At 70.4% G+C, this 26,814-nt stretch overlaps 3 protein-coding genes across 8 annotated transcripts in view; 1 reads left to right on the plus strand and 2 right to left on the minus strand.

Annotated features, from left to right (window-relative positions):
• Positions 1-1,206: 1,206 nt before the first annotated feature.
• On the minus strand, positions 1,207-10,047 carry TFAP4 (transcription factor AP-4). The gene is made up of 7 exons (XM_075436912.1): positions 9,908-10,047; positions 5,700-5,865; positions 5,114-5,212; positions 4,387-4,557; positions 4,138-4,275; positions 2,559-2,717; positions 1,207-2,437 (listed from the first exon to the last, which is right to left on the minus strand). Exons 1-7 carry the CDS (start codon positions 9,994-9,996, stop codon positions 2,243-2,245), a joined length of 1,017 nt encoding a protein of 338 aa, XP_075293027.1. The 5' UTR covers positions 9,997-10,047; the 3' UTR covers positions 1,207-2,242.
• A 2,838-nt stretch (positions 10,048-12,885) lies between these two features.
• On the plus strand, positions 12,886-19,378 carry GLIS2 (GLIS family zinc finger 2). Its single transcript, XM_075436186.1, has 6 exons — positions 12,886-12,926; positions 15,713-16,088; positions 16,266-16,454; positions 16,838-16,971; positions 17,236-17,354; positions 17,472-19,378. The coding sequence occupies exons 2-6, from the start codon at positions 15,729-15,731 to the stop codon at positions 18,251-18,253; spliced, it is 1,584 nt and encodes a 527-aa protein (XP_075292301.1). The 5' UTR covers positions 12,886-12,926; positions 15,713-15,728; the 3' UTR covers positions 18,254-19,378.
• Positions 19,379-19,858: 480 nt separating this feature from the next.
• LOC104336104 (mitochondrial import inner membrane translocase subunit TIM16) overlaps positions 19,859-26,814 on the minus strand; it is a 38,566-nt gene continuing 31,610 nt past the window's right edge. For 2 of the 6 annotated variants that reach the window (XM_075436183.1, XM_075436180.1), the window contains 22 exons: positions 25,852-25,906; positions 25,694-25,751; positions 25,458-25,603; positions 24,618-24,713; positions 24,417-24,539; positions 24,152-24,284; positions 23,901-24,076; positions 23,719-23,827; positions 23,542-23,628; positions 23,285-23,427; positions 23,088-23,192; positions 22,898-22,983; positions 22,663-22,804; positions 22,457-22,546; positions 22,252-22,368; positions 22,034-22,169; positions 21,826-21,917; positions 21,629-21,715; positions 20,872-20,956; positions 20,524-20,663; positions 20,094-20,159; positions 19,859-20,016 (listed from right to left, as the gene is read on the minus strand). In XM_075436183.1, the coding sequence (XP_075292298.1) occupies positions 19,930-20,016; positions 20,094-20,159; positions 20,524-20,663; positions 20,872-20,956; positions 21,629-21,715; positions 21,826-21,917; positions 22,034-22,169; positions 22,252-22,368; positions 22,457-22,546; positions 22,663-22,804; positions 22,898-22,983; positions 23,088-23,192; positions 23,285-23,427; positions 23,542-23,628; positions 23,719-23,827; positions 23,901-24,076; positions 24,152-24,284; positions 24,417-24,539; positions 24,618-24,713; positions 25,458-25,603; positions 25,694-25,751; positions 25,852-25,906 (2,359 nt within the window). In that variant the 3' untranslated portion in view covers positions 19,859-19,929. Of the gene's footprint in view, positions 20,017-20,093; positions 20,160-20,523; positions 20,664-20,871; positions 20,957-21,060; positions 21,143-21,468; positions 21,559-21,628; positions 21,716-21,825; positions 21,918-22,033; positions 22,170-22,251; positions 22,369-22,456; positions 22,547-22,662; positions 22,805-22,897; positions 22,984-23,087; positions 23,193-23,284; positions 23,428-23,541; positions 23,629-23,718; positions 23,828-23,900; positions 24,077-24,151; positions 24,285-24,416; positions 24,540-24,617; positions 24,714-25,457; positions 25,604-25,693; positions 25,752-25,851; positions 25,907-26,814 lie in introns of those variants that run through there. The other 4 variants (XM_075436181.1, XM_075436182.1, XM_075436184.1 and 1 more) reach the window with 4 other exon arrangements.

Here is a 26,814-nt window from a genome sequence, read left to right on the forward strand (position 1 = left end):
TCGTGGGGGGAGGGTGGTGGACAGCTGAGCTTCACGGCACTGTGGGGTCCCCTATCTGTCCCCAAAGGTGGGAGTCCCCAGGCACCTCACCCCAGGCTGATTTGGGGCCTCCTCAAGCCACCACGGGTCACCAGACGATGCCGTGCACCCCGCAGGCGAGGGGACACATCCCCGCCACCCTGGGGGTGTCCCCATCGTCGCCGGCACCACACCAGCAGCACAGCACAAGGGACACCGGCAGCCAGAGGTGCACGGTCACCAGCTCCTGTCACCCTCACTCGTAGGGGACAGCCACCCGGTGCTGTTCCCAAAGCCTGGCTGTGGCAGAGTGGCCTCTGGGCTCCATCACTGGAGGAGCCACTTTTGGGAAGACCATGACCCAGCTTTTTCTTGGGGAGGGGGCCAAACTGGGAGGAACCAACAGCCACTCCACCCTCTGCCAACCCGGGCTCGCCCCACAAGCATGGGAACAGTGGGAGCCCCCGGCCCCGAGATGGGGGTGGCAGAGAGGGGGCAATGGCAGAGGAGAGCAGACAGGAGCCAGCCCTCAGCCAGGCCCCACGAAGGGCCACGGTGTGGAGGGGGAGAGCGAGAGACCCCTGCCCGTGGGGGATGCTGAGGTGGGTGCCCCATGGGAAACAACGGGTGCCCCCCCGCCCCAAAAAAGAAAACTCCATGGAGAGAGCTGGGTGCACCCTCCGTGAGGCATGCAGCAGGCCAGCAGCCCCACAGAGTGGTGGGTGCCCCCCCCCCGAGCCCTGGGGACAGCCCCATCCTGGGGCACCACGAGTGCCATCCCCAGGGTAGGGGACACAAAGCCTGACCCCAGCTCTCCCAGCCGAGCAGCCTCACTAAAACCAGTCCCAGACCCCCTCCCATCTCAGCCGTGAGCTGAGCCCCGGCGCTCTCATAACACGTGTGGGCAGCACTGGCAGGGCTGAGCCTTTACATACAGCCCAGCTGCTCAGGACGAAACCTCGCCAGGGCCGGCATCCTTCTGCCTTTGCCCCCCGCCCGCGAGTCCCAACACCAGCAGCGCTCCCCTGCCCCGCCCCCAAGCCCCAGGTCCCCTGAGAGGGACCGGTGTCCCGCAGGGGCCAGCTCCATCCCTGTCCCCATCTCCCCACAAACGTTCACACCGGGACAGAGCTTCTAAAAAACCAAGTACAAACTTTATTTTGTTTCTTTACAAAGGCACGAGCCTCTTTTTTTTTTTTCCACTTTCTTAACAAAATAGAATAGCTTCTCAATCAACACAAAGACCTGAAAATCGTAAAAAAAATACAAAAAAAAAAAGGGGGGGGGGAAAGGAACCAAGAAACAGCTGCGGCTGGGAGGGAACCTACCAAATACCACCGAGGCTCTACACACGACTGGCCTAAAACCCTACAGCCGGGCGAGGGACGGCAGGGGCGAGGGGGGGGACATACACAAAATGGGGACACCCCCCCCCCCACCCGCCACGACAGACCCAAGCGACACAATCACAAAATAGAAAAGCTCTTCGGAGCAGACGGACCCCGCGAACCAGATTAAGTGCTTAAAGGAGGGATGGGAGCGGGGGACAGGGATGGGGGTGGGAAATCAGCCCCCAAACCGCCATCCCCGTGCCGAGGATGCGGGCATTGGAAAGGCCGGGGGGGTGGCACGTGCCAGCCCCCCGCCCGTGCTCCGATGGCGTAATCCCGGGATTTTTTTTTTTTTACTCTCCAAAGGGGTTTTCCCTGCCCCACGCGGGGTGCGGGAGCCGTGGCAGGGGCTGGTCGTACCCCGAAGCCGGGGTGCCGATCCCGCGTTTGCTGCCGTGTCACTTGGCATCTCCCCCCTGCTTAAAAATGAACATTTAATTAAAAACAAAACAAAACAAACAAAAATACACAAATGAGGAGGAAAAAACCAAATTAAGATCCCAACTGAAGGCCCCGTCCCAAGGGAACGCCATCAGGAACACCAGGGCTGCTGCCGACTTGGGGGGGGGAGGGGTGATGAAAAGGGGTGAGGGGCTGCAACTCCCCCATCCCCGTCCCTAACAACCCCCCCCGCCGTCCCACTGTGCCCCGAGCCCACCCCGAGAGCTGAAGGGTGACCTTTGCCTGCTTCCAGCGCTCTGCTTTACAGTATTGGAAAAAGGTCATAAAAGAGACCCAAATCGCGTTGTATTTTTTAAAAATTTCAGCATATTCTCTGACGCTTTCCCCCTCCCCGCCCTGGCTCCCCGCCCCGGCTGCCGGCCAGGGGGGTGTCAGGGCAGCTCCCCATCCCCTGAGGGCTCTTCTTTGCTCTGGTCCATGGAGTCACTGTCGTTGCCCTCGGTGTCGGAGGCGGTGTCGGAGGCGGAGGGCTCAGGGCAGGCACGCGCCGGCGTCACGATGACAGCACGTCTCTGCTCCTCTTCCTGCAGCTGCTTCTCCTGCGTCCCCTCGATGTGCTGGATCGCCTGCCAAGGGCAGCCGCCGGCTGTCAGGACATCGCGCGTCCCCCATCCCACACACCCAGGGGGGTCAGGGACCCCCCGAGGACCCGCCAACCCCGCCGCCGTCCTGCCTGGTCCCCCTTACCTGAACGATGGTGTCCAGGTTTTGCCGGGACGTGGAGACTGTGTTGATGACCGAGGACGGGCCCATGGTGACCACGGTGACGTGATGGGAGGGAGGCGGCGCTGGAACGATCACGGTGGGGTGGTGGGTGGGCGCTGGGGGAGCATGTGACGGCAGGAGCTGGGGAGAGAAGCCAAAACCCCCGCCCCGGTCAGCAGGGACCTGGGCACGGTGGCGACGGGGAGCGCATCACGCTTGTTTGAGCAGCCCAAACTCCTTTGAGAGCCCGTAAGAGCTGAAGCACCAGCTCGGCTGCTCCGGTTCACCCGTCCCGGACGGACGCAAGAGAACACCACTGAAAGCTGCCGCCACCTCAGCTCTAGCAGAGCGGAACGTTGAGGATTCCCATATCCCAAAGGGGGAAAGATTCAGGCTTTTAAGCCAGGGAGAGGCGAGTGCCAGCCCTCCCATCGCGCCAACCTGCCGAGCCGGGAACCCGGCGCACCCCTCGGAGATCCTCGTGAAACCAGCGGATGGGAAGATCCGCCCTAACAGGAGGCTAAGGAGAGTTCACCTAAAAATAGGCTGAACTTCCCCGGGAGGTGGCCGGCAGGGATCCTGTGGGGACGCAGCTCCGCAGGAGCCAAAGGAGGGAGGAAGCTGGTTTTTCTCCCTCCTTTCGAAGCTCCCCAGGTCGGCGTGGCCCTGGGTGCCAGCACCGCACTCGCCTCCTCGCTGCACCAGGCTGGCGTAAGGCTCCCTCCACCGCTGGCAAATCCAGCTGTGACAGGGAAAAAGGCGAAGGCTCCCGTCCCTGCAGCCCTGCCACGTCTGCCCGGCAGTGCTGCCTGCCAGCTCTCCCGTTCCCCCCTTCCCAGCCTGGCGGTGGCAGGGAGTGGTCTGGTGGGTCCCCAAAACTCAGCAGGAGTCACCCAGTGAGAGGTGAACCCTCCAGAGATGGGGTTGGCCTCCACCCGCTCCAGCACGGGGAGCGTGACCTGCATCAACCGCTGCTGGTGGTGTCACTGTGACAGCTGGCATTGCCCGTGGACAGGACGGATGCCCCGAGGGCGAGGAAACGTGCCTGTGGGAGCTGGAGCAGGACCACAGCTCACCGGAGCAGGAGCTGCTCTCCATGTGTGCCCGGTGGGGAGAGCCCAGTGGGGAAGGACACAGTGCCGTGGCGGGGTGAGCTGGGGGCGGCCGCATCCAGCACCTCCCAGCACAGCCCTGGAAAGCCATGGGCTCGCTAGCACCAAGCTGAATCCCTGCCCACCCAAAAGCGACCCTTCCCCATACAAAGCCCTCTGCACCGGGACACAGAGCCGCTCGGCAGCTGCCGCGGCAGGGTCCACGCCACACCCCCCCCCTCGAAACACGAGGTGCCCCTGAGCGCAGCCCCCCACCCCGAGCAATGGGGAGGCTGCGTGCCGACCCTTTCCCAGTTCCCTGAGGAGGAGAGCTTTGCTGGGACACTGCCACCTGTCCCAGCCAGCCCCAAGGGACGGGAGGTGCCAAGCACATTACTGAACCGCCCCGACCCCCTGTATTTCCCCGCCTGGCCCCCACGGGTGGGCCGGGACAGCGTCGGCACACTCACCTGGGTTCGGATCTGCTGCTCACGCTCTAGTTTCTCCTGGTGCAGCAACCTCACTTGCTCCTGCTGCTGCTGGAGCTGCACTTGCTGAGCGATCACCTTCAGCTTCTCCGGGTACATGTGGGCCTCCAGCGAGCGGACCTGCCGCCCAGAGAGCCCCAACGTCGGTGGGGAGCCCGGCCTGCTCCCAGCATGGGGTCCCGAGGTGTGGCCGGCACCACATCGGCACCGCACGGGCCCTCCCAGCCTCACCTGCTCCTCCAGCATCATGCGGACCGAGCGCTCCTTGTCCAGCTGCTGCCGGAGCTCGATCATCTCCCGCCGCAGATCCTCGGCCTTCTCGTCCTCCCAGATGTCCGGCGAGCCGATGCCCTCGTCTTTATCCTCCGCCCGTCGCCGTTTCGGGGAGGAGCCGCTGAACTCCTGCCACCGGGACGCAGTGTCAGGGGCCGGGGGCCAGCCCTGGTGCTCTCCCCCTGACCCACACCACATCTGGGTGACGCCACCCCCTCAGCCACCCCCCTGCAAGGAAGGGGCTCCCTGGGGACATCGGCAGCACACGAGGTCGAAACCTCCATCCACAGGGACGACGCAGCCTGGGGGCGGGCGGGCAGGCTCCCGCGCCCTGTGTGCCCACCCTCCTGGTCCTCCTCACCCTCCGGCCCTGTGCGAACCCACTTCTCACACCGTGACACCCAGGGCAGTTCAACTGGGCCACCCCAGAGCTGGGACTGCCACCGGGCTGTCCCCCGAGACCCCAGATGGGAAACGGGACCCCAGCCCTTCTCCCCCTGCCAGGTAAGGGGTGCTGGGTTGAACGGGGCTCCCCTGCCCAGCCAGGAGGGTGCAAAACATCTCCATTCCCTGGCTTGTTAGGGCAGAGGGTCTTGCCCCGACCCCAAAGAACAGCGACAACGTCCCCTCCCTGGTCAGCCGGGACCGTCCCCTCTCGCCCCTGGGCCGCGCAGGCCGGCGCTACCTGGATGAACCGCTTGAGCTGGGTGTTCTGCTGCAGCAGCCGAGTCTTCTCTTGCTCCAAGGAGAAGATGTACTCGGCCGTCTGCTGGAGGATGGCTGCCTGCAGGAGAGCAGGGAGGGGGGACACTGAGGCAGGAGAGACTCCAGCGTCCCCCCAGACCCCCCTCCTGCCAAGCTCCCTCCCGGCTCGGGAGGCAGCAGCACTGCTCCTTGCCTGGCTCCGGCATTTCCATCCAGGGTCCGTTTCACCCCTGGGTCTCCCACCATGGTGAACCTCCAGTTTACCGGTCTCAGGAACCCGAACGGCTGCTGAGCGCCACCTCCTCAACCCCCTCCCCTCTGCAGCGGGGCCACCTCGTCACCCCGGCGCAGGCCACCCCGCTCTGGGACACCAGGCTTGCGACAAACAACCGCTCCCACCGCAGAAACCTCCCAGGGAGAGACCTCCATTGCTGAATTAACACAGGCAAACACTCCCAATTAGTCTTACAGCCCTGTCCTGCCTGACAAGCAACGCCGAAAGCCCCCACATGCAGGACTGGCACCTGCGACCCGCAGGGCTGCAGCCCCGGTGCCATCCCACTCACCTTGCTGAGCTTCTCCCCGTCCGTGTGTGGGATGAGGGTTTTCAGAGACTGGAAGCCAGCATTGATGCTCTGCATCCGCCGTCTCTCGTTGCTGTTGGCGATCTCCCTGCGTATCCGCCGCTCCTGGTCCCGCTGGGTCTCCGGAGTCAAGGGGATGTTAGCCAAGCTGTGAGAGAGCTGGGGGTTAGGGAGGAGGGGGCCGCACCCCTGCCACTGGCTCACCCCTGCCATGTCCCCCCCTCGCTTTGCAATGACGATGCTGAGCCACCAACGGGATGGGGAACACGGGGGGCATGACGGCTGCGGTGCTGGCACACACAAAAGTGGGTGGGGGGGTTTCTCCGGCAGCATATCCAAAGCTCCGGGGGATGCATCAGCCAAACGGCAGCCCTGCCGCAGCCCCCCAGCTCAGACACCAGCTGCCCAGTGCCATCACCAGCAGCAAGCTGGGTGAGGGGAGCCGAGGGGAAGGCAGGGCACAGCGCGGACCCCCAGGCAGACAAGGGAGGCCGTGGGCCGGCCGGCTGTGTCCCCGCGGGGCCAGCCGGCGTGTGTGGCCCCGGGAAGGCAGCTCCCTCCCTCCCGCCCTGCTGATGGCTTCCAGATGACAGCTCCCGGCAGAGAAGCCCCCGTCCCACCCTGAGCCGCAGCTCCTGCCTGCTTCCTGCCGCCGCCTCCTCGCCCCCCGCGCCCTCGCCCCGCAGATGGGCCGGGCAATGCCTCCCGCAGCCGGCGACGCCAGCGGCAGCAAGCGGGGACAGCGGCCGGGAGGGCTGCGGCCGGCCAAGGCCAACACCGGTGGGTCCAGGTCACCAGGCCCTTGAGCAAAGCCCACCGCTGTGGGGGTCCGGCTTCTCCGGGTCTTGGCACGGGTTCTGGATCGCAGGGATGGGGAGCCCACCAGGCACGGGCCAGCACCAGCAATTAAGAAGCTGAGCGCCAGGGCAATAGCTGGCTGTTACGCCAAACCAGCGCAACCGGCAGCCCCTGCCACACCGCCGGCCATTTCTCCTCCCCGCAGCAGCTCTCTCTGGGGTGCATGCAAGCACCCAGCACCCACCAGTTGCAAGCCAGGCCGCCGGCGCTGGGGATGCTGCGAGGCACCGAAGACTAAACATGAGTGCCGGGCTGCCGGCGCTAGGCAAGATAAGATGGGCTTCGGCCTCCCGCCCAGGTGCCCAGCGGCTGCGGGACGGGGAGACGGGGCCATCCCACCCAGCACCATGCCGACACCAGGCTGGAACGCAAAGCCCAGGGTCCTGCCCTCCCACCTTCCCGGCAAGGCCATGGAGGAACCGTGGAGGTTTGGGAGCCCGGGGGTCTAAGTGGCAAAGCCAAGCCCTGCTCACAGCACCGCTGCGTGCCCAGAGGCTCCCAGTCCACCCACGGCCTGCTGCAACTGGAGAACGTGCCACGGCTCCTCCAAGATACGTGGGGACGGGGAAAGATCCCAGCTCATCCTGGAAGGATGGGGAAGGATCCCAGCTCAGTCCAGGCAGACAGAGATGGATCCCAGCTCAGCCTAGAGGGATGGGGAAGGATCCCAGCGTGGCTCAGGTTGACGGGGAAGGATCCCAGTTCAGCCCAGGCAGACAGAGAAGGATCCCAGTTCGGCCCAGGGGGACGGGGAAGAATCCCAGCTCAGCCCAGGGGGACGGGGAAGACGTTTGTCCCCAGCCGCCGAGGCTGCGTCCCAGTTCAGGCTGGCACCAGGAGCCAGCGCCTGCCACACTGGGTCCCTCCCGTGCAGCTCCCTGGGGGTGCGGAGCTGGGCTGGGTGCCTGGGGGTCTGCCCCACTCATGGGGAGCAACCGCCTGCGGCGCAGACCCAGAGCTGCTGGCGGCGGGGTCGTGGCACAGGGCTCCCATCCAGCGGTTGCCATCGCCCACCTCCCTGCTCCTGCCAAAAACCAGCCCCAGACTCGTCCCCAAAATGTGCCAAACTCCAGCAGGTCTGGAGGACGCTGTCCCTTCGTACGGACAGGGTCTGTCCCCTGGAGTGATGCCTAGTGGGGCTGGGGAGGTGGCCTGAGCACCGCTCCAGGATGTCGGACCCCCAGCCGCCGCCATGGAAGGGGAATGGGACGGAGAGGCCCAGGACCGGGCAGTGCGGAAGCGGTTTCTTAAATACTGGGGAAGGAGGAAGAGCCTGCTTCCTCGCCGGCAGACGTCCTGCAACCTGCCCCGGCGGCTCTTCCTGGGAAGAGACCTGAGAAGTGACAGCAAAGTATGGCAAGGGGGGGGGGAAAACCCATGGATTCAGAAGCCAGCCTGGCACCCAGCTCCACCAGGGCTGGGGCAGGACAGAGGCAGGGGGAGCGGGTGGCACCCGCCAGAGCCCTAGCACAGGAGAGAAGCCCCTGGGGTGTCCCCAGCCCCTTGCTGGTGCCGCGGGGTTTGGGTCGGGTGAGAATTTGGTCCTTCCCGCCCCGGTGGTGTGGCAGCCGCTGGCACAGCCTGGCAGCGACATCACACTCGCCCAGACCTCGAGGGAAACAAAACCAGTGGGGTGTCGGAGCCAGCCACTGCCCGGCAATGGGGCTGGCGGCTCGGTGGGCCCGGGGCAGATGCCCCACTCTGCCCACTCGTGTCCGCCGCTGCCACCAACTCATGCTGCGGTTTGTGGTGGTGGGCAGGGCCATGCGGGCAGGGCATCCCCAAGCTCCTTGAGGTCACAGGCACAGTGTCCCCACGCCTGCAGCAGGGTACCCCCCCGCTCACAGGCAGGGCATCCCCAGCACCCCAAGTGTGCACACAGGGCGTCCCCAAACTCGCAGGCAGGATGTCCCCGAGGTCCTGGGGCTCCAGGCAGGGCATCCCCAGCACCCCAAGCTCCTGGGGCTCCAGACAGGGAGTCCCTCAGCACCCCGATCTCGCAGGCAGGGCATCCCCAGCACCCCAAGTGTGCATGCAGGGTGTCCCCAGCACCCTGAGCTCTCAGGCAGGATGTCCCTGAGCTCCTGGGGCTCCAGGCAGGGCATCCCCAGCACCCTGAGCTCACGGGCAGGGTACCCTCGAGCATGCAGGCAAGGCATCCCCCAGCTCCCAGGGCTCCAGGCAGGGTATTCCCAGCGCCTCAAGCTCACGGGCAGGCCATCCCCCAGCACCCCAAGCTCCTGGGGCTATAGATAGGGCGTCCCTCAGCACCCCGATCTTGCAGGCAGGGCATCCCCAGCACCCCAAGTGTGCACACAAGGCGTTCCCAAGCACCCCGAGCTCTCAGGCAGGATGTCCCCGAGCTCCTGGGGCTCCAGGCAGGGCATCCCCAGCACCCCGAGCTCACGGGCAGGGTACCCTCGAGCGTGCAGGCAGGGCATCCCCCAGCTCCCGGGGCTCCAGGCAGGGTGTCCCCGGCACCCCCAGCTCCCGGGCAGGCCGTCCCCGAGCTCGGGGCGCCGGACAGGCCGCGAGGCTCCCCCGGATCTCTGCCCCACGCCGGGAACGGGAGGGAGGGCCGCGCCTCCCCGCCCCAGGCCCCCGGCCGCCCTCCCTCCCCCCCCCCCCCCAGGCCCCAGCCCCCCGCAGTGACCGAGGCGGGGATCCCGGTGCAGCCGGCCCAGGCGCGGGGCTGGGGCAGGGCCGGGCGGCCCCACACGTGCGGCGGGGCCCGGCTGCTGCGGGCCAGGCCCCACGGCGGGGCTCGGCGGGGGGAGGTTGGGGCCCTGCGCGGCCCCGCAGCTCCCGCCGCACCGCGAGGGGCGGAGGAAAGGGGATGGGGGGGTTCCCCGACCCGCCGGGGCTCCCCCGCCGCCTCCGCGGGCTTTGTGCCGCCGCCGCCCCGCACTACATGTCCCGGCAGCCCCGGCCGCGACCCGCCTCCTCCGGGAGGGCTGCAGAGTCACGGCCAGGCCCGGCAGTAAACACACACACACCCCCCCACCCCGCCGGACCCCCCCATTTCCAACATCCCCCCCCCCCCCCCTACAAACCCACCCACTCCGCCGGGGGAGGGGGGGGGGGGGCGGCCGCGCCTCCCCGCTCCCCGCCACTCGCGGCCGCCCGGCCCCATGTGCGCGCCCGGGACCACGTGCGGGCGGCGGGGCTGCGGCGGCCGCGCTGCGCTTCCCCCCCCCCCCCCCCCCATCGATTCACACACAAACCCCCCCTAAAAAATAAACACCCCCCCCCCCCCCAAACCCGCAGATGGTTTCCTCTGCCCCCTCCCCGGCGCCAGGGTCCCCCCGCCCGCCCGCCGGCCGCGCCCCCACCTGCAGAGCCCACCGATGACCTCCTTCTCGGATTTCCTGAAGTGCTGCAGCGAGGGCACCTTCTGGGCCGGCACCATGAAGTACTCCATGCCGGGGGGGGGCGGGGAGGGGGGGGCGGCCGGGCCCGGCTCCGGCGGCTCCGGCTCCGGCGGCCTCCGCCTGCGGCCCAAGGCGGGAAACAGCTGGTGCGAGCGCCGCGGCTCCCGCGCGCCCGCCCCCGCCCGCCCCCGCCGGCGCCGCCCCCCCCCCCCCCCCCGCCCGTGTAAACAAAGGGCGGCACGGGAGGGGCTGGCAGGGGCGCGAGGCACGGCGCCGCCCCCCCGCGCGCGGAGGGGGGATCTGTCCCCGTCCCGACCCGGTTAACTCCAGCCCCGCCGCGGCCCGTCCTGCCCCGTCCGTCCCCGTCCCGCTCCGTCCACCCAGCCCCATCGCGTCCCGGCCCGTCCTGCCCTGCCGCGTCCCCGTCCCATCCCGTCCTGACCTCTCGTGTTCCAAACCCACCCCGTCCCATCCCACCGCGGTCCCACCCGAGCCTGCCTTATCCCCATCCTGCCCCATCTCATCCTACCCTACCCTGTTCTCTCCTGTCCTACCCTATCCTGCCCTGCCTTGTCCCCATCCCATCCTATCCCATCCTCTCCTGACCCCATCCCATCCTGACCTGTCTTGTTCCAATCCCATCCTATCCCACCCTGTTCTGTCCCATCCCATCCTGTTCCCATCCAAACCTGCCTTATCCCCATTCTGCCCCATCCCATCCTACCCTACCCTATCCTGCCCTGCCTTGTCCCCATCCCATCCTGACCTGTTCCGTTCCAATCCTATCCCATCCTACCCTGTCCTGCCTTGTCCCCATCCCGTCCTATTCCACCCTGACCTATCTTGTTCCAATCCCATCCTATCCCACCTTGTTCTGTCCCATCCCATCCTGTTCCCATCTGATCCTGCCTTATCCCCATCCTGCCCCATCCTATCCTACCCTATCCTGCCCTGCCTTGTCCCTATCCCATCCCCTCCTGACCCCATCCCATCCTGACCTCTCTTGTTGCAATCCCACCCTATCGCACCCTGTTCTGTCCCCATCCTGCCCTATCCTGCCCTATCTTGTCCCCATCCCACCGTATCCCATCCTGTTCCCATCCCATTCCACCCTGTCCAACCCCGTCTGATTCTGTCCCAGCTCATCCCATCCCACCCCACCCTGCCCAGTCCCCAGACCATCCCGCCCCATCCCGGCCTCTCCCACCTCATCCCACCCCCCCCCTCCCCAGCAGGGCCCAGCAGCCCCCGCTCCCACCCCGGGGCTCAGCCCCACGGCTCAGCCCCACGGCGGCACAGCCTGCCCTGCCCCACGGGGGGCTCGGGGGCCTGCAGGGGCTGGCCGCAGCCTCGGGGCTGCCACCAGGGCTCGGGGTTTGGGGGTGACGGGGGGGCTTTGGGGGGTGACGGGGCGCTGGCAGGGGCCACGCGGGACCGCAGGGACCCCCCGGGCTCTGCGGGGAGCCGGGCGAGCCCCTCCCCCCTGCCCGCAGCCCCCCAGCGCTGCCCGCGTGGGGCCGGGGTCACCCTCCGCCGTGGGACCCCCCCGCGCCCCCCCCCACTTGGCCGAGCAGCCGGGGGGGTCCCCGAAACCGCGCCCTGCAGGAGCAGGGGACTGCAGTGTCCCCGGGGTGGGGGAGCCGTGCCCCCCATCTGGGGGGGCTTGGGGGGGGGGGGGGCAGCGGCGTGACGTTGGCGCCCGGTGCGGGGGGTCCGGTGGCCCGCAGGAAGCCGGGCTGGGGGACACCGAGCTCACCCGCCACCAGCGCTGCGGGCGGCATCGCAGGCCCCCCCCGCTCGGCGCCCCCGGGACGCAGCTCCCCCCGCTGCCACTTGGGGGGGGCAGAGACATCGGGGTTCACCTCCCCCCACCTCCCCCCCCCATTTTTGGGGAAAAAAATCCTCAAAAAAGGGAATAAAGGATGGAAAAGCAGTGGACGGTGCCGCGCAGCCCCCGGCCCGGGGAGGAGGGGGTCGCAGCAGCCGCCCCCCCCCCCCGCAAAAAACCCCCCACGGGTGGGGGGTGATTTCAGCCACCCGCGCGGGACACTGCTGCCCCCCCGTGTCCCCCCCCTTTTGTGGCGGGGCTCTTGGCTGCAGCTGCGCCTCCCCCCCAACCCCCCCCGCAAAACAACCCCGCGGGGGGGGGTGTGACTGTGCCCACCCCCGTGGGGCGGTGCCGCCCCCCCCCCGAAAATCCCCGCGGGTGGGCCCCCCCCCGCGGGCCCCGAGAGGGAGTTCCCCCCCGCCCCTCCGCCGCATCCGGGCCGGCCCCGCCACATCCTGCCGCCGGAAGGAGCCGCGGCCCCGCCGCCCCGGGACAACCCCCCCGCGCCCCCCCGGGGGTGACGTCATGCGGAGGCCCCCGCCAGGCGTGACGCCAGCCGCACTGGGTGACGTCACGCGGCGGGCAGGCGGCGCCGTCCCCGCGCGGAGGGGGATACCCCCCCCGATGTGGCCCCCCCCCCCCCCCCCCAAACCGTCCCCGGTGCCGCTCCGGTGGGCCCCGCCCGCACTTTCCCCGCCGCCGGGGGTCCCCCCCCGCCCCGCCACGTCCCCGGGGGGGCGCGGACACGCCCGGGGGGGGGGGAGGGCTCGGCTCTGCCGCAGCGCCGGGGTGACCTTGCGCAGGGGTGGGAGGGGGGGTGTCCCCGCGTGTCCGTGCGTGTCCGTGTGCCCCCCCCCCCGTGCCCCCCGCGGCGGGGACGGGCCGGCCCCGTCTCCCGCCCAGCTCCCGCCCGCAGCCGGGCCCGGGCCGGGCGGTGCGGGGCCGCCATCAATCACGGCGGGCAGAGCCCCCGCCCCGCCGCCGCCCGCCGCCGCCGCCCGGGGGGAGCGGGGAGGGAGGGGGGGGCCGAGCCCCGCCGCCGCCCCCGCCCCCGGCCCCTGCAGATGTGGCGGAGCGGCCCGGCTGCGGGGGGGCCCGCTCCGCCGAGCCCCGCTCCCCGCCCGCCGCTGCCGCTGAGCCCCCCCCCCGCAGGTACGGCCGCACCGGGGACCGGCGCTTCGTCGGGGGGGGGGGGGGGTCTGGATGCCGCTGCCACCGGGGGGGGGGACAACCTCCCGGGGGGCTCCGAGACACTGCCCCGGGGGGTGCGGGGATGCGGCGGAGGGGTCTCTTGGCTTGGCACCTGCAGCCCCCCCGCCGTGGGGACACGGGACAAGGCCCCGCTGCGCCCCCGGGGTACGGGGGGGGGGGGGGGGGCGGGAGCGCGGGGCTCCCGGGGGCGCTCGCTGCTTGGGGGGAGGCGGGGGGGGGGTGTCCTGACCTTGGCTGCGGCGGGGACGCGCTGGGTGGCTCCCCCCGGCCGCGACCACCCCCGGGGACCCCCGGTGTCCCCTCCCCCCGCGTGGGGAGGGCGAAGGGGCGGCTTTGGCCGCCCCGGTCACCCCCGGTCCCGCGACGCGCGGAGTGGCCAAGCCCAGGGGGGCTTGGGGGACCCGGCCGGGGTCACCCCCTCCCCGAGGCACCGGCCGCAAATTGTCCCCAGTGTCCCCGGGTGCTGCTGGGGGGGGGCTCGTCCCCCGCCCTGCATGGAGAAACCCCTCTGCAAGCGGCCACCTCCGCGTCCCTTTGTGTCACCCCGCTGTCCCCGTGTCCCCCCCCTCCAACCTGGGGTCCCTGCGTCCCCCCAACCCGGGGTCCCTGCTGCCGCCCAGGGGTCTGATCAGGGGGGTGACAGGGGAGAAGCCCCTCTCGTGTGTCCCCGCGCAGAGGGACGGGGGTGTCCCAGGCCCCCGACCCCGGAGGTCCCCACGGCCGCCACGCGCCCACGAATGGGGGGACAACGGCAGCGGCCTGGGCTTGGGGACCGGGGGACGGAGCCACGGCTGCTCTCGGGGACCCTTTTGGGGGCTGCCGCCAGCCCTGGCCGCGTGGGGCAGTGGGTGCTGGGGGGGATGGTGACAAATCGGGGCCACCAGCAGGACGTGACCCCCCCCCAGTCCCCGTGGGCACCCGTGGGGAGCAGCGGGACATGAGGGGACCTATTCCGGGGGGGGGGGGGGTTGGACAGCCCGGCCATGCCAGCAGCGGGGTGGCCCGCGGACCTGGCACCCCGCCAGCTGCAGCGGGGTCACCCCAGGTCCCCCAGCCCCGCGGGGCGGGTCCTGGGGGTCTCCAGCCCGCCCAGCGCCTGGCGCCGGACTGGTTTGAACTGGTACGGCAGCGGGGGGGGGGTCTCGCTGGGAGGCCGGAGGGGCTGGGCTGGCAGCGCCTGGCGCGGGCAGGAGAGGCCGGAGGGGGGGCTCGGGGTGGGGGTGGGGTAGCAGGGGCCTTGCATGGGGGCTGCAGGTGCTGGGGGTCTCTGTCCCCGGGGGGACACGGGGACATGGCCACCGTGGTTGGGACCGGCACCCCCACACCCTGCGGGACCCCCATCGCTGGGGGGGGGGGAACGTCCCGCTTCTTCGGCTGAGCTGAAGAAGTGGGACGGTGTCGCCCCCCCCCCCCAGCGATGGGGGTCCCGCGCTGACATCCCACCCGTTGGGTCCTGCCCCCCGTCCGTCATGGCCATGGGGGGCTCGGAGAGATGTCCCCCCCGCAGGGAAGGCGAGCCTGCTATGGGGCAGCTCATCCCGCCGTGGGAGCTGGGGACAGGGACCCCCCATCGGGCGGGGGGCACCCCTGCCATGGGGGGGGGTGTCCCCCGCTCCCCCCCCCCCAAACCGGGCCCCACGCCCCCCACGGCTCCTCCGCATTCCTCAGTGTCTGAGCCGGGCTGGACCCCCGCCAGCGCAGGGGGGCCCCGGCGGCGGGGCAGGGCGGGGGCCGGGCCCCCCGGGGCGGGGTGGGGTGGTGGGGTAGGGAGAGGGGGGGGGGGGTCCCTGCCGCCACGTGTGCTGGGCGCGCCGTACCCACCCCCCCGTCCCGGCCCCTTGGCCACCCCCGCCCTGCCCTGGGCCATGCCGGGGGATTGGGGGGCACAGCCGGGGGGTTGGGGGGCACAGCCGGGGGACGGGATCGGGCGCTCACTCCTGCGCTGAGCTGCCCGTTCTCAGCCGCCCGCCAGATGTGTGGCGGGCGAGCTGTGGGGGTGGTGGCGCTGGGGGGGGACGCACACGCGGGGTGGGTGTCACGTCGGGGCAGTGCCATCATGCTGTGCTGTGCCGTGCCGTGCCATCGTGCCACGCCATCATGCCATGCCGTGCCGTGCCATGCTGTGCCGCGCCATCGTGCCGCGCCGTGCCGCAGGCAGCCCCTGCCCGGCCCCGGCAGGCCGCGGCGTTGGGAAGGGGCCCCGGCTGGGGAGGAAGCTCTGCCGCCTCCGGGGCTGGGGCCAGCGGGCTCGGCTGCCTGGGTCACCGCCGGGCTGGTGGCCGCCACCGCCCTGCTCTGCTGCTGGGAAAGGCCTCGCCGGGGCAGGCCCGCGGGGACGGACGGGGTGGGGGGCAGGACGGGGGCACCGCCGCGGGTGCCCAGGGGGTTTGGCAACCCTTGGCGAGGCTTGGTCGTCGGCCAAGGGGTTGCGCGGGCCCCGGGGGCTGGCGACGTGGAGAGGACATGCTGGGGACACCGAGGGGCCGCGGGGGCCGGGGGGCCCCCCAGTGCCGTGCCCTTTGCCCGCTGCGGCAGGGGGCCATGGCAGGGTGGCCGCAAGGGACGGCACGGTCCCCTGCCAGCACCGCGGCCGCCGGCACCCGCTCGGCCGCCGGCCTGCAGCAGGGACGGGCATCGCCGCGGGGCTGGGCTGCGGTGATGCTTCGGCTGGCACTGGTGCCCCCTGCCGCCATCCCCGTGGTGACCCCTGGCTGTCCCCCCCGCAGCGCCCGCCCCGGCACCATGCATTCGCTGGAGGAGCCGCTGGACCTCAAGCTGAGCATTTCCAAGCTGCGAGCCGCCCGGGAGAAGCGGGGTCCCCCCGGCCCCCGGCCCCGCGGTCCCCAGCGTCCTGATGCCCCGCCGGCCGGGGACGGCCGAGGGGGGGGCCGGGGGGGTCGCCGGGCCGTGCCGGCCTCGCCGTCCCCTGGCCTCCTGGCACACTCCGGGCTGGGGGAGCCGCGGGATGGGCGCTTCCCCGCCATGCCGGTGGTGGACCTCAGCCTCTCGCCCCGTTCCGGAGGGGGGTCCCCGGCCGGCAGCGCCTCGCTGTCCCCCGAGCGCCAGGGCAACGGGGACCTGCCCGGTCCCCTCACCCCCCACGTAAGTATGGCCGTGTGTGTCCCCCCAGGGTGTCCCCAGCGTGGGGACTGTGCCCGGGTGCTCCTGACCTCGGCGGCTGTGTCCTGCCTGGCCCCTCCATGCCCCCAACCCCAGGTGGGGGGGGTCTCTGGGGGGGTCCATCCAGCTCAGCCCTGTCCCACACCACCCCCTCCCCAGGCTCTGCTCCAGGATTTCCAGTCCCTGCGCTACATCGACGGCCTCCCCAGCTCCTTCCAGTTCTTCCTGCCACTGGGAGCAGGGGGGGCCCTGCACCTGCCCCCCGCCGCCTTCCTGCCCCCTGGCAAGGAGAAACGCCTGCCCCCTGAGCTGCCCCTGCCCAAGCAGCTCATCTGCCGCTGGTCCAAGGTCAGCGGGGAGGGCTGGGGGGTCCTGGGGCTGGGGGTGGTGCTGGGGGGCTGGGAGCCCACGCAGCGGCATTGCTGGGATGGGGGGGGGTGTAGGATTGTGCAGGGGGGTCACACGGGGGGCATTTTGGAGCTGGGGAGGGGATGTGGGGCTGGAAGGTCACGGCAGGGCTCTGTGGGGCTGGAGGGGGGGTGATGGGGACCTGGGGCCCGTGCAGGGATGCTGGGGGGTGATACAGGGCTGGGGGTGGGGCACGCAAGGGGCTGTTTCCATCTGCGCAGATGCTGGTGCTCCTGCACACGGGGTGGGGCGGGGCTCGGGGCAGGGGCTGGCCCTGGTGGGGGTCCAGGCCCCCCCCCTCACCCCCAGCCTCCTGCCTGCAGTGCAACCAGTTCTTTGACCTCCTGCAAGACCTGGTGGATCACGTCAACGACTTCCACGTCAAGCCCGAGAAGGACGCCGGGTACTGCTGCCACTGGGAGGGCTGTGCCCGCCACGGCAGGGGCTTCAATGCCAGGTGGGCAGGGGGGGCTCTGGGCACTGGGAGGGGGTCCCTGGGGGCTGCTTTGAGTCAGGGGGGGAGACAGGAGCCCAGCACTGTGGGCTGGGCAGGGGGAGGTCTCCCTCCATCCCTCCCTCCAGGGTGCAAGGTCCTGGGGGGGCTAGATCCCAGCGCTGGCCTGGATGTCCCTGTCCCCCCATGCCATCGCCAGGGCATGGGGACAGGGAGATGCCCCAGGGGCCGGGGCTGACCCCCTCGCCCTTCCCCTGCCCCCGGCAGGTACAAGATGCTGATCCACATCCGGACGCACACCAACGAGAAGCCGCATCGCTGCCCCACCTGCAACAAGAGCTTCTCCCGCCTGGAGAACCTGAAAATCCACAACCGCTCGCACACAGGTCAGCGCCGGCCACCGCGCTCGCCCGGGGGGAGTGGGGAGGCTCCGGGGGTGGGGGGGGACCCGGTGGGGCTGGCTGTGCGCCCCCCGGCAGCCCCGGCGCTGTGCCATCCCACAGGCGAGAAGCCCTACATCTGCCCCTACGAAGGCTGCAACAAGCGTTACTCCAACTCCAGCGACCGCTTCAAGCACACGCGCACCCACTACGTGGAGAAGCCCTACTCCTGCAAGATGCCGGGCTGCCACAAGCGCTACACCGACCCCAGCTCCCTCCGCAAGCACATCAAGGCCCACGGCCATTTTGTCTCCCCCGAGCACCCGGAGATGCTCAAGGTGCACCCGCCTCCCAAAACGCCCCTGGGCTCGGCAGAGCTGCCCTACATTAATGGGGCGCAGCTCGTGATCCCCAACCCCGCGGCCCTCTTCGCTCCCCCGGGGTTGCCGGCGTTGCCCATCCCGCTGGCACCGGCACCACTCGACCTCAGCGCCCTGGGCTGCGGGGCCACCATGCCCGCCCTGCCGGGCCCCGTCCTGCCCCTCAACGGCGGCCCCTTGAACTTGGCCAAGAGCCCGCTGCTGCCCTCGCCCTTCGCGGCTGGGCTGGGGTTGCCCGTCCTGTCGCTGCTGGCCGGCGAGGCCAAGGCCGAGGGGGAGAAGGGCAGTGGGGCCGAGGGGCGGCTGCCCAAGGCGGGCAAGGGGCCGGAGAGCCGGAAGGAGAGGGGCGAAAGGACGGAGCCGGGGCGGCCGCGGGTTCCCCCCGAGAGCCTGGCGCTGCTGCCGGGGGCCGTGCTCGACCTCTCAGCTGGCGTCGGCTCGGGGGGCAGCCCCGAGGGGCTGCCGCCGGGCTGGGTGCTCATCCCCCCCGGCTCCCTGCTGCTCAAACCCGCCGCCGTCAACTGAGGAGGTCCGACGATGCCCGGGGCCGGCCACCGGCCCTGCAGGCAGATCCCGCTCCCCGCAGCCCCCCAGCCCTGGCGGGGGCCTCCCTCATGCTTTCAACTGTCACGAAAGAAGAACGGACTCTTCTGAGAAAAGCAATAATCCCTCGGCAGCCGGAGCACCTCGGAGGCACCTCGGGGGGGGGTCCCCCTGCTCCCCCCTGGCCTGGGCAGCCAGAGACGCCGCTATTTATTTCTCGACCAGCCCCCCTTTGCTCTGACAGGGCCCCCATTGGGCTCATCCGCTGCCGCCGACTTGGTGTCTCCCTGCCCAAGGCCTCGGTGCCGGCGTGGGAGACTGCGGCCTCCCGCCAGCCATGAGCCAGAGCCCCGTGTGGTGCCCGGCACCGGACAACGCCGCGGCCACGGCACATCCGTGCCGGGCCCAGCTGGCTGGGCACCCACCGGCCCGGCGCCCGCCCGTGTCCCCCAGCTCTGTGGCCGCCCTCGTCCCCGCCGCCTCCCCGGCCCTCCCCGTGACAAGGCACACGCTGCGTGTGCCGCTTGCCGCGCCGGCTCCGCGCCGGGGCAGAGCCACCCCGTTTAGCTACGTTCATACCTAACCATGTACCGCAAGCGCACGCAGGCAGCAGCAGCGCGGGCAGGGCTCCGGGTGCCAGCAGCGCGTTGGCACCCGGGGACGCGAGGGTCCCCGCGGAGCCCAGAACTGGCGGGGGGACACACAGGCACGTCCCCGACGCTGCCCCCTCCCCGCTGGAAGGAGCCCCCAGCCGCGCGCCCGCGGGGAGCCGGTCTCCCTTCCCTCACCCTCGGGCTCCGGCGGCCACCCGCCGCTGCCACAGCCCCAGCACGGCCGCGGGCCTTCGACCAGGCCGCCCCGGCCGGTGCACGTCTCCTCGCTCCTTTGTCGGTTTGTTGTTGCACATTCCAGGACATCAGTATTTTAACGGTCTCGAAGTGCCTTTCTATCGTAGTTTCTGGGTTGTTTTTATTTCCCTCCTGTTGGGCTCCATCGCTGTTAGCATAGCGTTTCAGGACTGCAGACGTAAGAGATAAGCTAACAACTATAACACTATATTCCTCCAGGGGAGAGGAAGTTTATTAAGAAAACAATAAAGTGAAGTTGAAGTAAGTTCCTGTTTCAGTCCGCGACGGCGGTGAGGAGCCCGAGGTGGGGACGGGGGGTGCAGTGGCGGGGGCACAGCCAGCTCTGCCCGACGCCAGGGCAGCTCCCCGTGCTCCCGGCCGGGCAGCCCCAGCCCCAGCCCAGCCAGGGTCTGCAGGCTGCAGCATGTCCCCCCCCTGGCCCCTCGCCGACCCAGCAACCGTCCCGCAGCGGGAGGAGGGCAGGGTACTGAGCCAGAGGTATCCGCACCCGCTGGCTAAGAGCATCTGAACACACCACGAAAATAGCTCCGGGTGCCATGTGAGCCCTGGCCACCCTCGGTGCCCCGGGCATGCCCCTTCTTCCCCAGCCACCTTCCTCCTCCTCCTCCTCCTCCTCCCCAGGGCAAAACCCAGCCCCTGGCAGGGGCCGATCTCCTCCGGGGCAGAGGCGGGCAAGTCCCCTCTGCCTCCCCGGGGCGCAGAGCAGCCAGGCCAGGCGTGGGAGGACACGGCGTTTATTGGCTACCTATAAGTTAAGGGTGAGGGCAGCGGCGCACGGGGTGGTGGGAGTCACGTCTCGGCTTTCCAGCCCTTCTCCTTCTCATCCTTGGCCTGGATGCGGAGCTCCTCGTCCAGCCGCTCCTTGGCTCTCACCACCTGTGGACACGAGGCTGGGGTGACAGGGCGACACGGAGGGACGGGGCTGTCCCCTCCCCTCCCCTCCCCCTGCTCACCTTGGACTGCAGGTAGAAGGAGCCTCCCACCGACTTGTCGTTCACCTTGAACAAGTGGTCGTAGTTCTGCCAAAGAGAAGCTCCCTGTCAGACTCGCCGCTTCCCTGTCCTCCTCCTCCCCAGCCCCCTGCCCTGGCGGCCTCCCGCTCCCTGCAGCGGTGCTGGAGGTGACGGGTGTGACGTTGGTGACACTGGTCAGGCGCCTCCGGAGACCCCCACACCCCCTTCCCCAAACACAGGGGCCAAGCCTGGCAATCTCCTAACGCCTGCGAGCTGCCGGCACGCTCCTCCAATTGGGGCAGGGAACCCCCAAACTGGGATTAACTGGGCTTGCAGGGACCAGTTGTCGCTCCCACGCCCGGCAGTGACTGTGGGGAGGGCAGGGCCCCGCCGGCGCGGTCTCTACTGGCGCTGTGGGAGCAGCCTCTACCTTTTGGATCTCCTCCGGGCTGAGGTTTGAGACGTTGAGGATCTGCTGGGCTTCCTGGAGGCTGATGCCGATGATGCGGGAGGCGGCGGCGGACTGGGGCCTCTCTGATCGCCCTCGCGCCTCTGCCGCTGCCCGGCTCGCTGCCCGGAGACATGGCGGGCCTGAGCGTGCGCCTGGGACCCCCAGGCCTGAGGCAGGGGGCGGGCAGCAAGCCCCCTTCCCACCCTCCAGTTCCACCCCTCTGCCCTCCTCACGCTGCCCCCGGCCGAGGGCCCCGGCGCGGGGGAGGTGGCGGGAACCGGGCTGGGGGGTGCCGTGAGGCGTCGGGGCCGGCGGCTCGGCTCCTACCTGCGAACTCCTGCCGCAGCGCCCGCATGAAGGCCCGCCCGACCACCTGGGCCCCCACCACGATGATCTGCGCCAGGTACTTGGCCTGCGGGGGACAACTCGCCGTCACCGCCGCCCCGGCCCCCCCCACCCCGGCCGCCCCGCACCTCCCGGGCCCGGGCCCCGGCCCCCCGCCCCGGCCCCTCTCACCATGGCCCCGCCGCCGCTTCCGCCCCCCCGGCGGTCACGGGGTCAGGGAGCGAAGGGCGCCGCGGACACCGAGACGGAGGAGCGAGCGGCCCCACTTCCACCGTACAGCGCCCCCTGGTGGCCGCGCCGCGCCCGGAGGACCCGCCGCCGAATGGCGAGGCTGTGCATGCGCACGGGGCGGGTGCCGTGCAGGCCGCGGCCTTGCCCTTTGGTTCCCGGTGTGTTCCCCCCTCCCCGGCCCAGCAGTCACAGCAGGAGACGGGTGCTGGTGCAGCGGCTTTAATAGCGGGGCCTGCCCGCGGCGGGCACGGGGCCCAACGCCGCTGCCCGGCCTGGTTGCGGGGCGCGGCCTTTGGCCCTGCCTCGCCTCCCCTCAGCCGGGCCGGGCCGGGCCGGGCCGCGCTGTCGCCGCCTCCTCCTCCCGGTCCTCCCTGCCGGGCTTGGGAGGCTCCGCAGGTCCCCGGCGCGGTGCTGGGGGTGCCGGGCTCCGGCCTAGTCCTGCGGGAGGCCCGGCGGGGGTGAGGGGCGCGGCGGGGCCCGGCCCCGTGTCCCCTGGCCCCGCACCTACCCACTCGGCCTCGTCCACCCCCTCGAAGGAGTCCTGCGGCAGCGGGTCGTCCCGGTTGCCCAGCCGGGCTACCATGGCGCTCAGGAGCTGCAGGGCGGCAGGGTCGAGCCGTGGGGCCCGGGGCACGGCCCCCAACCCTGGGCCCCGCGGCGGGGTGGTCCCGGGGGGCCGCGGCCCCCATCTCCCCCAGCACCCACCTCCTCCTTCTTCTGCTCGTCGGACTTCTCCTCCAGGTAGACGGATGCTGGGACGAACCTCCGTGCCGGAGCCTCCTTGGGGGCCTCGCTCACTGGGAGACCGGCATCGCCGTGGGGCAGGGGGGCTTCGCCCCACGGGTGACACACACACACCCACCCGCCCCATGCCCGGCCCCGTGGGACCCTCGCCCGGCGCCTGCGCACCCACCTGGCGCCATGTCGGCCGGCCGCAGGCTGGCGCGGCGCTGCTGCCCGTCCTCCCCCGCCAGCCAGGCACGGCCGCCCAGGGCCGGCTCCCACCAGACACGGGTCGGCGGGTAGATATCATCCTGGAAATACTCCTTCTGCGGGGGTGAGGGGCGCTGAGGGGGGTCCCCCGCCTCCCACATCTCCCCCCTGAAAGGCGGCTGGGTCCCTGCTGCTTACCTTGACGCGCGGCACGTGGAACGCCACCGGCTCGAGGGTGCTCTGCCCCAGGCGCAGCGCCCGGGCGAACTCCACCTCCCGCACCTCGCACACCGTTTTGGGCAGGAAGACGAAGCCCTGATGGGGCGGGGGCGTGAGCGGGGCCCGCTGCTGGGCTGGGGGGTTGGGGGGGGGCAGCGCTGCCCCGGCAGGGCCCCCCCTTTACCTTGTGGGGTTCGTTGGAGGTGAAGCTGTTGCACTCGAGGAAATAGGGGGGCTCGGGCGTCACCTCGTAGAGGAAGACTCTGGTGTCACCCTGGAGACGGAGAGAGATGGCGGCTGGCAGGGAGACGCGCAGAGGGTCCCTCCACACTGTTGGGGTGCTGTAGGCTGGGAACCCCCACACGTTTTTTTGAGGGTGCAAGCCCTCACCTTGCCGGTGAGGAAGACAACGCCAGTATCCTCATCGTAGAAGGGCAGGAGGGTTGAAGGGGCCACGTCAAGGCCGAGGACAGACAAGGGGCCCTCGGGCAGAGCCTGCGCCCGGTACAGGAGGATCCTCCTCTCGCTGCGGCTGCGGGGAGGTGACAGTGCAGAGTGGAGGGGGGGGCACAGTGTCCCTTGGGGACCCCTGCCCCGGTGTGTGTCCTCCCCCCCGGCTCTTTACCTATCGAAGCCGGACACCAGGAGGTAGTCGCCACCGCAAACCCAAACCAGGCGTGCTCCACGGGCCCCCTCGGGACCCGGACCCTCCTGCATGGGGTGAGGATCACCCTGCCTGCTCAGAGAGAGCTGGGGGTGCGGGCACCCGCCCGTACCCCCAGCTCTCCAGCCCGTCCCCGCCGCCGTGATTGTACCTGTTGAGGCTGAGGGCTGCGCCGGGGCTCGTAGAGCCGTAACCGGCCGTCTTTACTCACTGTCGTCAGCTTCTTCCCGTCGGGGCTCCAAGCCAGGCTGAAAATCTGAGGAGACAAGACGTTGTGTGGTCCCCCCCGCCATGTCCCCTGCCTGATCAATGCACCCCTTGGGTGTCCCCAGATGTGTCACCTCTTACCTGATCAGTGTGTCCCCACAGGCACAAGGCTTCCTGCCCGGCGCTCAGCTCCCAGATCCGCACTGTCATGTCGTAGGAGGAGGAAACCAGGAGATCGGATGCCACGGGGTGGAAGCGGATGGAGTAGATCTTCTCCGTGTGACCTGGTAAGGTTGAGCGGTGCGTGGCTGTCGCTGCCTGCGCCGGGACGGGGACACCGCCGGGGCGGGTTGTCCCCAACGCGGGGTGCTCGGTGTGCCTCCCCACGTGCCCCTCACCTCGGAGGACAGCTTCGGGCTCCCGCAGCGTCTCCTGCAGCCCTCCCTCAGGGATCCGCCACAGCCGGATCTTGGCATCTTCACCCGCTGTGGACAGGCTGGGGTTACACCGGTGATCCGGCACGCCCGGTGCCAGGGGACTAGCCCGGCACACTCCCCCGGGGACAGCAGGCGTACCGACAGCGAGGTGCCGCGGGTCGAAGGGGTCCCAGGAGAGGTCGGCCACCGCCACGCCATTCTGGATGGTGGGCACGGCCGTGTCGGGGAGCCGGCCCGGCTTGGAGAGCTGTGGGAGAGAACCAGGGGGTCACCTGCACGGCACGTGACAGCGCTGCGCCGGCCACTGCACCGTGCCGTACCTCGAGGACGGCGATCTGTCCACCGGCGGAGAGCAGGGGGAGGGCGACGCGCTGGCGGTTGGCACAGAAGCCATCACTCTCGCCGGGCGTGGTGAGGCTGAGCCCCCGGAGGTTGATGAGGTGGGTGTCGCGGTGCAGCACCCTGCCCTGCGCGTGCCGGAAGCGGGAGCTGGGCCCTGGCACGGGGTTGGGGATGGGTGAGCGCCCCGGGTCCGCTGGGGGACGCCGAGCCCGCCCTGCCACCTGCTCACCCAAGATGCTCTGCAGCGACTTCTGGCTGGGGCTGCTGGCAAAGCCACTGGAGGGGCCGGTGCTGGCCGAGAGGGAGGTGGCGGCGCTGCCCGGCGAGGCCAGCGAGGACGGCGAGGAGTAGCCGCTGCCTTCCTACGAGAGAGAATGAGCGGGTGGGCAGGGGGGCCCGGCATCCCAGCCCTCCCCTTCCCTGCTGGACGAGAGCAGCGGGGACCCTCCGGCCCCTCGGCACCCCTGGCGCGCTGCCTGGTGCCCCATGCTCACGCTCCGGTCGGTGTCGGTGTCAGCGGGGCCGATGTCGGGTGCCTGGAGCTGGGTGCGGGCGATGACGGGGGAGCGGAAGGTCTCTGAGGGTCTCCGCGCAGGGTGCAGGCTCACCCTCCCCACCTGCGAGCGGGCAGAGCAGTGGGCGGTGGCAGCCCTGGGCGACACCACTGATGGGGACACCCCCCAGATGACACTGACCTGCTGGCTGTCCCCTGCCCACCAGGCCTGGGCGCCGGTGGCCGGCAGCGTCCCGGCAGTGTCAGGGAACAGATCCTCGTGGAAGTCCTGGGTGGACTGCGGGAAAGGGGACGGGGCAAGGTGGGCGTCCCTGACACCCTGCAGCACGCCATCCTGCTGCCAGCTGGCACCGCCTGGACCGGGGCACCCCCAGGCACCCCCGGGCACCCCCGGAACACCCCCCGGCATCCCAGTCCCTCCGGCCGTGCAGAAGCCTGTAGGTGTCAGACACTGCCCGGCATTGGGCTGCCTCGTGCACCCCTCGGCACAGCCAGCCTCCGGAGCGGCACCCGGCTCCCAGCGTCACCCCTTGCAGCACCCAGCCTCCAGGACCCAGCACCCAGGATCCTGCCCCCAGTACCCCGGCTCTACTACCCAGAACCCAAATTTCAATCGCTTGAAGCCGCTCCAAGCACCCGGCATTCAGGATCTGGCACCCAGCACCCATTACATGGAGGCACCTGGCAGGTAGCACCCAGATTTCGGGATCCACTCTGCAGCACCCAGCACCTTGCGCGCAGCACCCAGCTTCCCAAATCCAGCACCCAGTGAGCCTAGCCTCCAGCACCCACCATCAGCATGCAGATTTCAGCCTCAAGCACCCACCCTCCAGCCTCTGTAACCCACCATCAGCACCCAGGTTTCAGCACCCAGGTTTTACCTCCCCTCCTGCTCTCCCCAGGCTGGGGACCGCGGTGCCCCCACATGCTGGTGCCCCTTGTCACCCACTGCCAGCGAGGTGTCACCCATGAGATGGCCCCAGGCACCCGTGACACAGTGCCACCCGCAGCCCTCCCTTACCTTGCGTGGCACCAGGTAGCTGACGGGGACGAGGGTGGTGTCAGTGAGCTGCAGAACGCGGAGCACCTCGCAGGCCATGACGTCCAGGGCCAGGCGCGGCACAGCGGCCAGGCCCCGCGTGCTGCCCTCCGTCCGGCACTGGGTCACTGGGGGACGGGCAGGGCGCTGTGGGGCAGGGTGCCATGGGGCAGGCAGCGTGGGTAGGGGTGACCCAGTGCGGGACGCATCCTGCTTACCCTGGGTAAGTGCCGGCTGCGCCGGTGTCACCTCGAAGCAGTACAGGAGGTTTTCTCCCTGGAAGAAGGCAGAGGGGACGGGGCGTGAGCAGGGCTGTGGGGAGCACCCCACCGCACCCACGTGCACCCCCTTGCACCCCGCTGCCGTGGGACCTCACCTTCCCCGCCAGCACCAGCAGCCCTGTGTCGGTGTCGTACAGCGGGATGGCCGCCCTGCAAGGGAAGGAGGGTGCTGAGCCACGGGCACCCATCCGTGCCACATGCTGACGGCCACGGGGACAGACCCTGCGCCTTCCCCCAGCGGTGCGCGCCCTGAACCCCATCCTGGGGTGGCACGGGGCAGCATCAGGCCGCTGATCCCCCGCCAAGGGGGGTGCCCTCGGTGTGCCAGGCTGCTCCCCGTGGCATGGCCCTCGCCATCCCACCCCAGGTGACGGGTCTGCAGCGGGATGGCACCGATGGCACCCCCGGCCGCATGGTGCCTGCCGCGAAGCCGTGCCCAGCCACGGGGCATCCCTCTCCCAGCCCTGCATCCTGCACCTGGTAATGGCACCAGGCCCTCTTTGGGGAAGCCACAGGCACCCGCAGGGTAGCCCTGGGGCTGGCTGGGCCAGCTGGGCCAGTTTGGGGCAGGCACGTGGCACACCCCGGCATGCCGCCCGCCTCACCCGGGTGCCAGCCGGCCCCGGGAGTGCCCTGTGGCTGGGGCTGTGCCAGCTGGAGCCTGTCCCTGCTCCCGGTGCTGCGCCCTGCCCTGCTCTGCGGCCTGGTGCCTGGAGGAGACCGGGCTGGGGGACGCTTGGTGGCTGGAGGGAACGATGGCCAAGGGGATGCTCGGTGACCGGAGGGGACCGTGGTGACGAGGAGCACAGAGCCACCTCTCAGCCTTCCCTGGGCAGGGGCGGAGGAGGGAGCTCCGCAGGCGGGGAACAAAGGGACAATCTGTTACTTTCAGTTGACATTTTTGTGGCTGTGCCGAGGGCAGGGAGCTGTGCTGGGCTGCGCCGTGCCATGCTGTGCCGGCATTTTAGACCATGCGGCTCTGAGGAAATACGGCGAAACCAAGGCTGTGCCACGCTGCTGCCCCAGCAGGTCCCCACGGCAGGGAAACCCCGGTGCTG

This window comes from Opisthocomus hoazin, chromosome 15, assembly GCF_030867145.1.
Source record: "Opisthocomus hoazin isolate bOpiHoa1 chromosome 15, bOpiHoa1.hap1, whole genome shotgun sequence".
NCBI classification, from domain to species: domain Eukaryota; kingdom Metazoa; phylum Chordata; class Aves; order Opisthocomiformes; family Opisthocomidae; genus Opisthocomus; species Opisthocomus hoazin.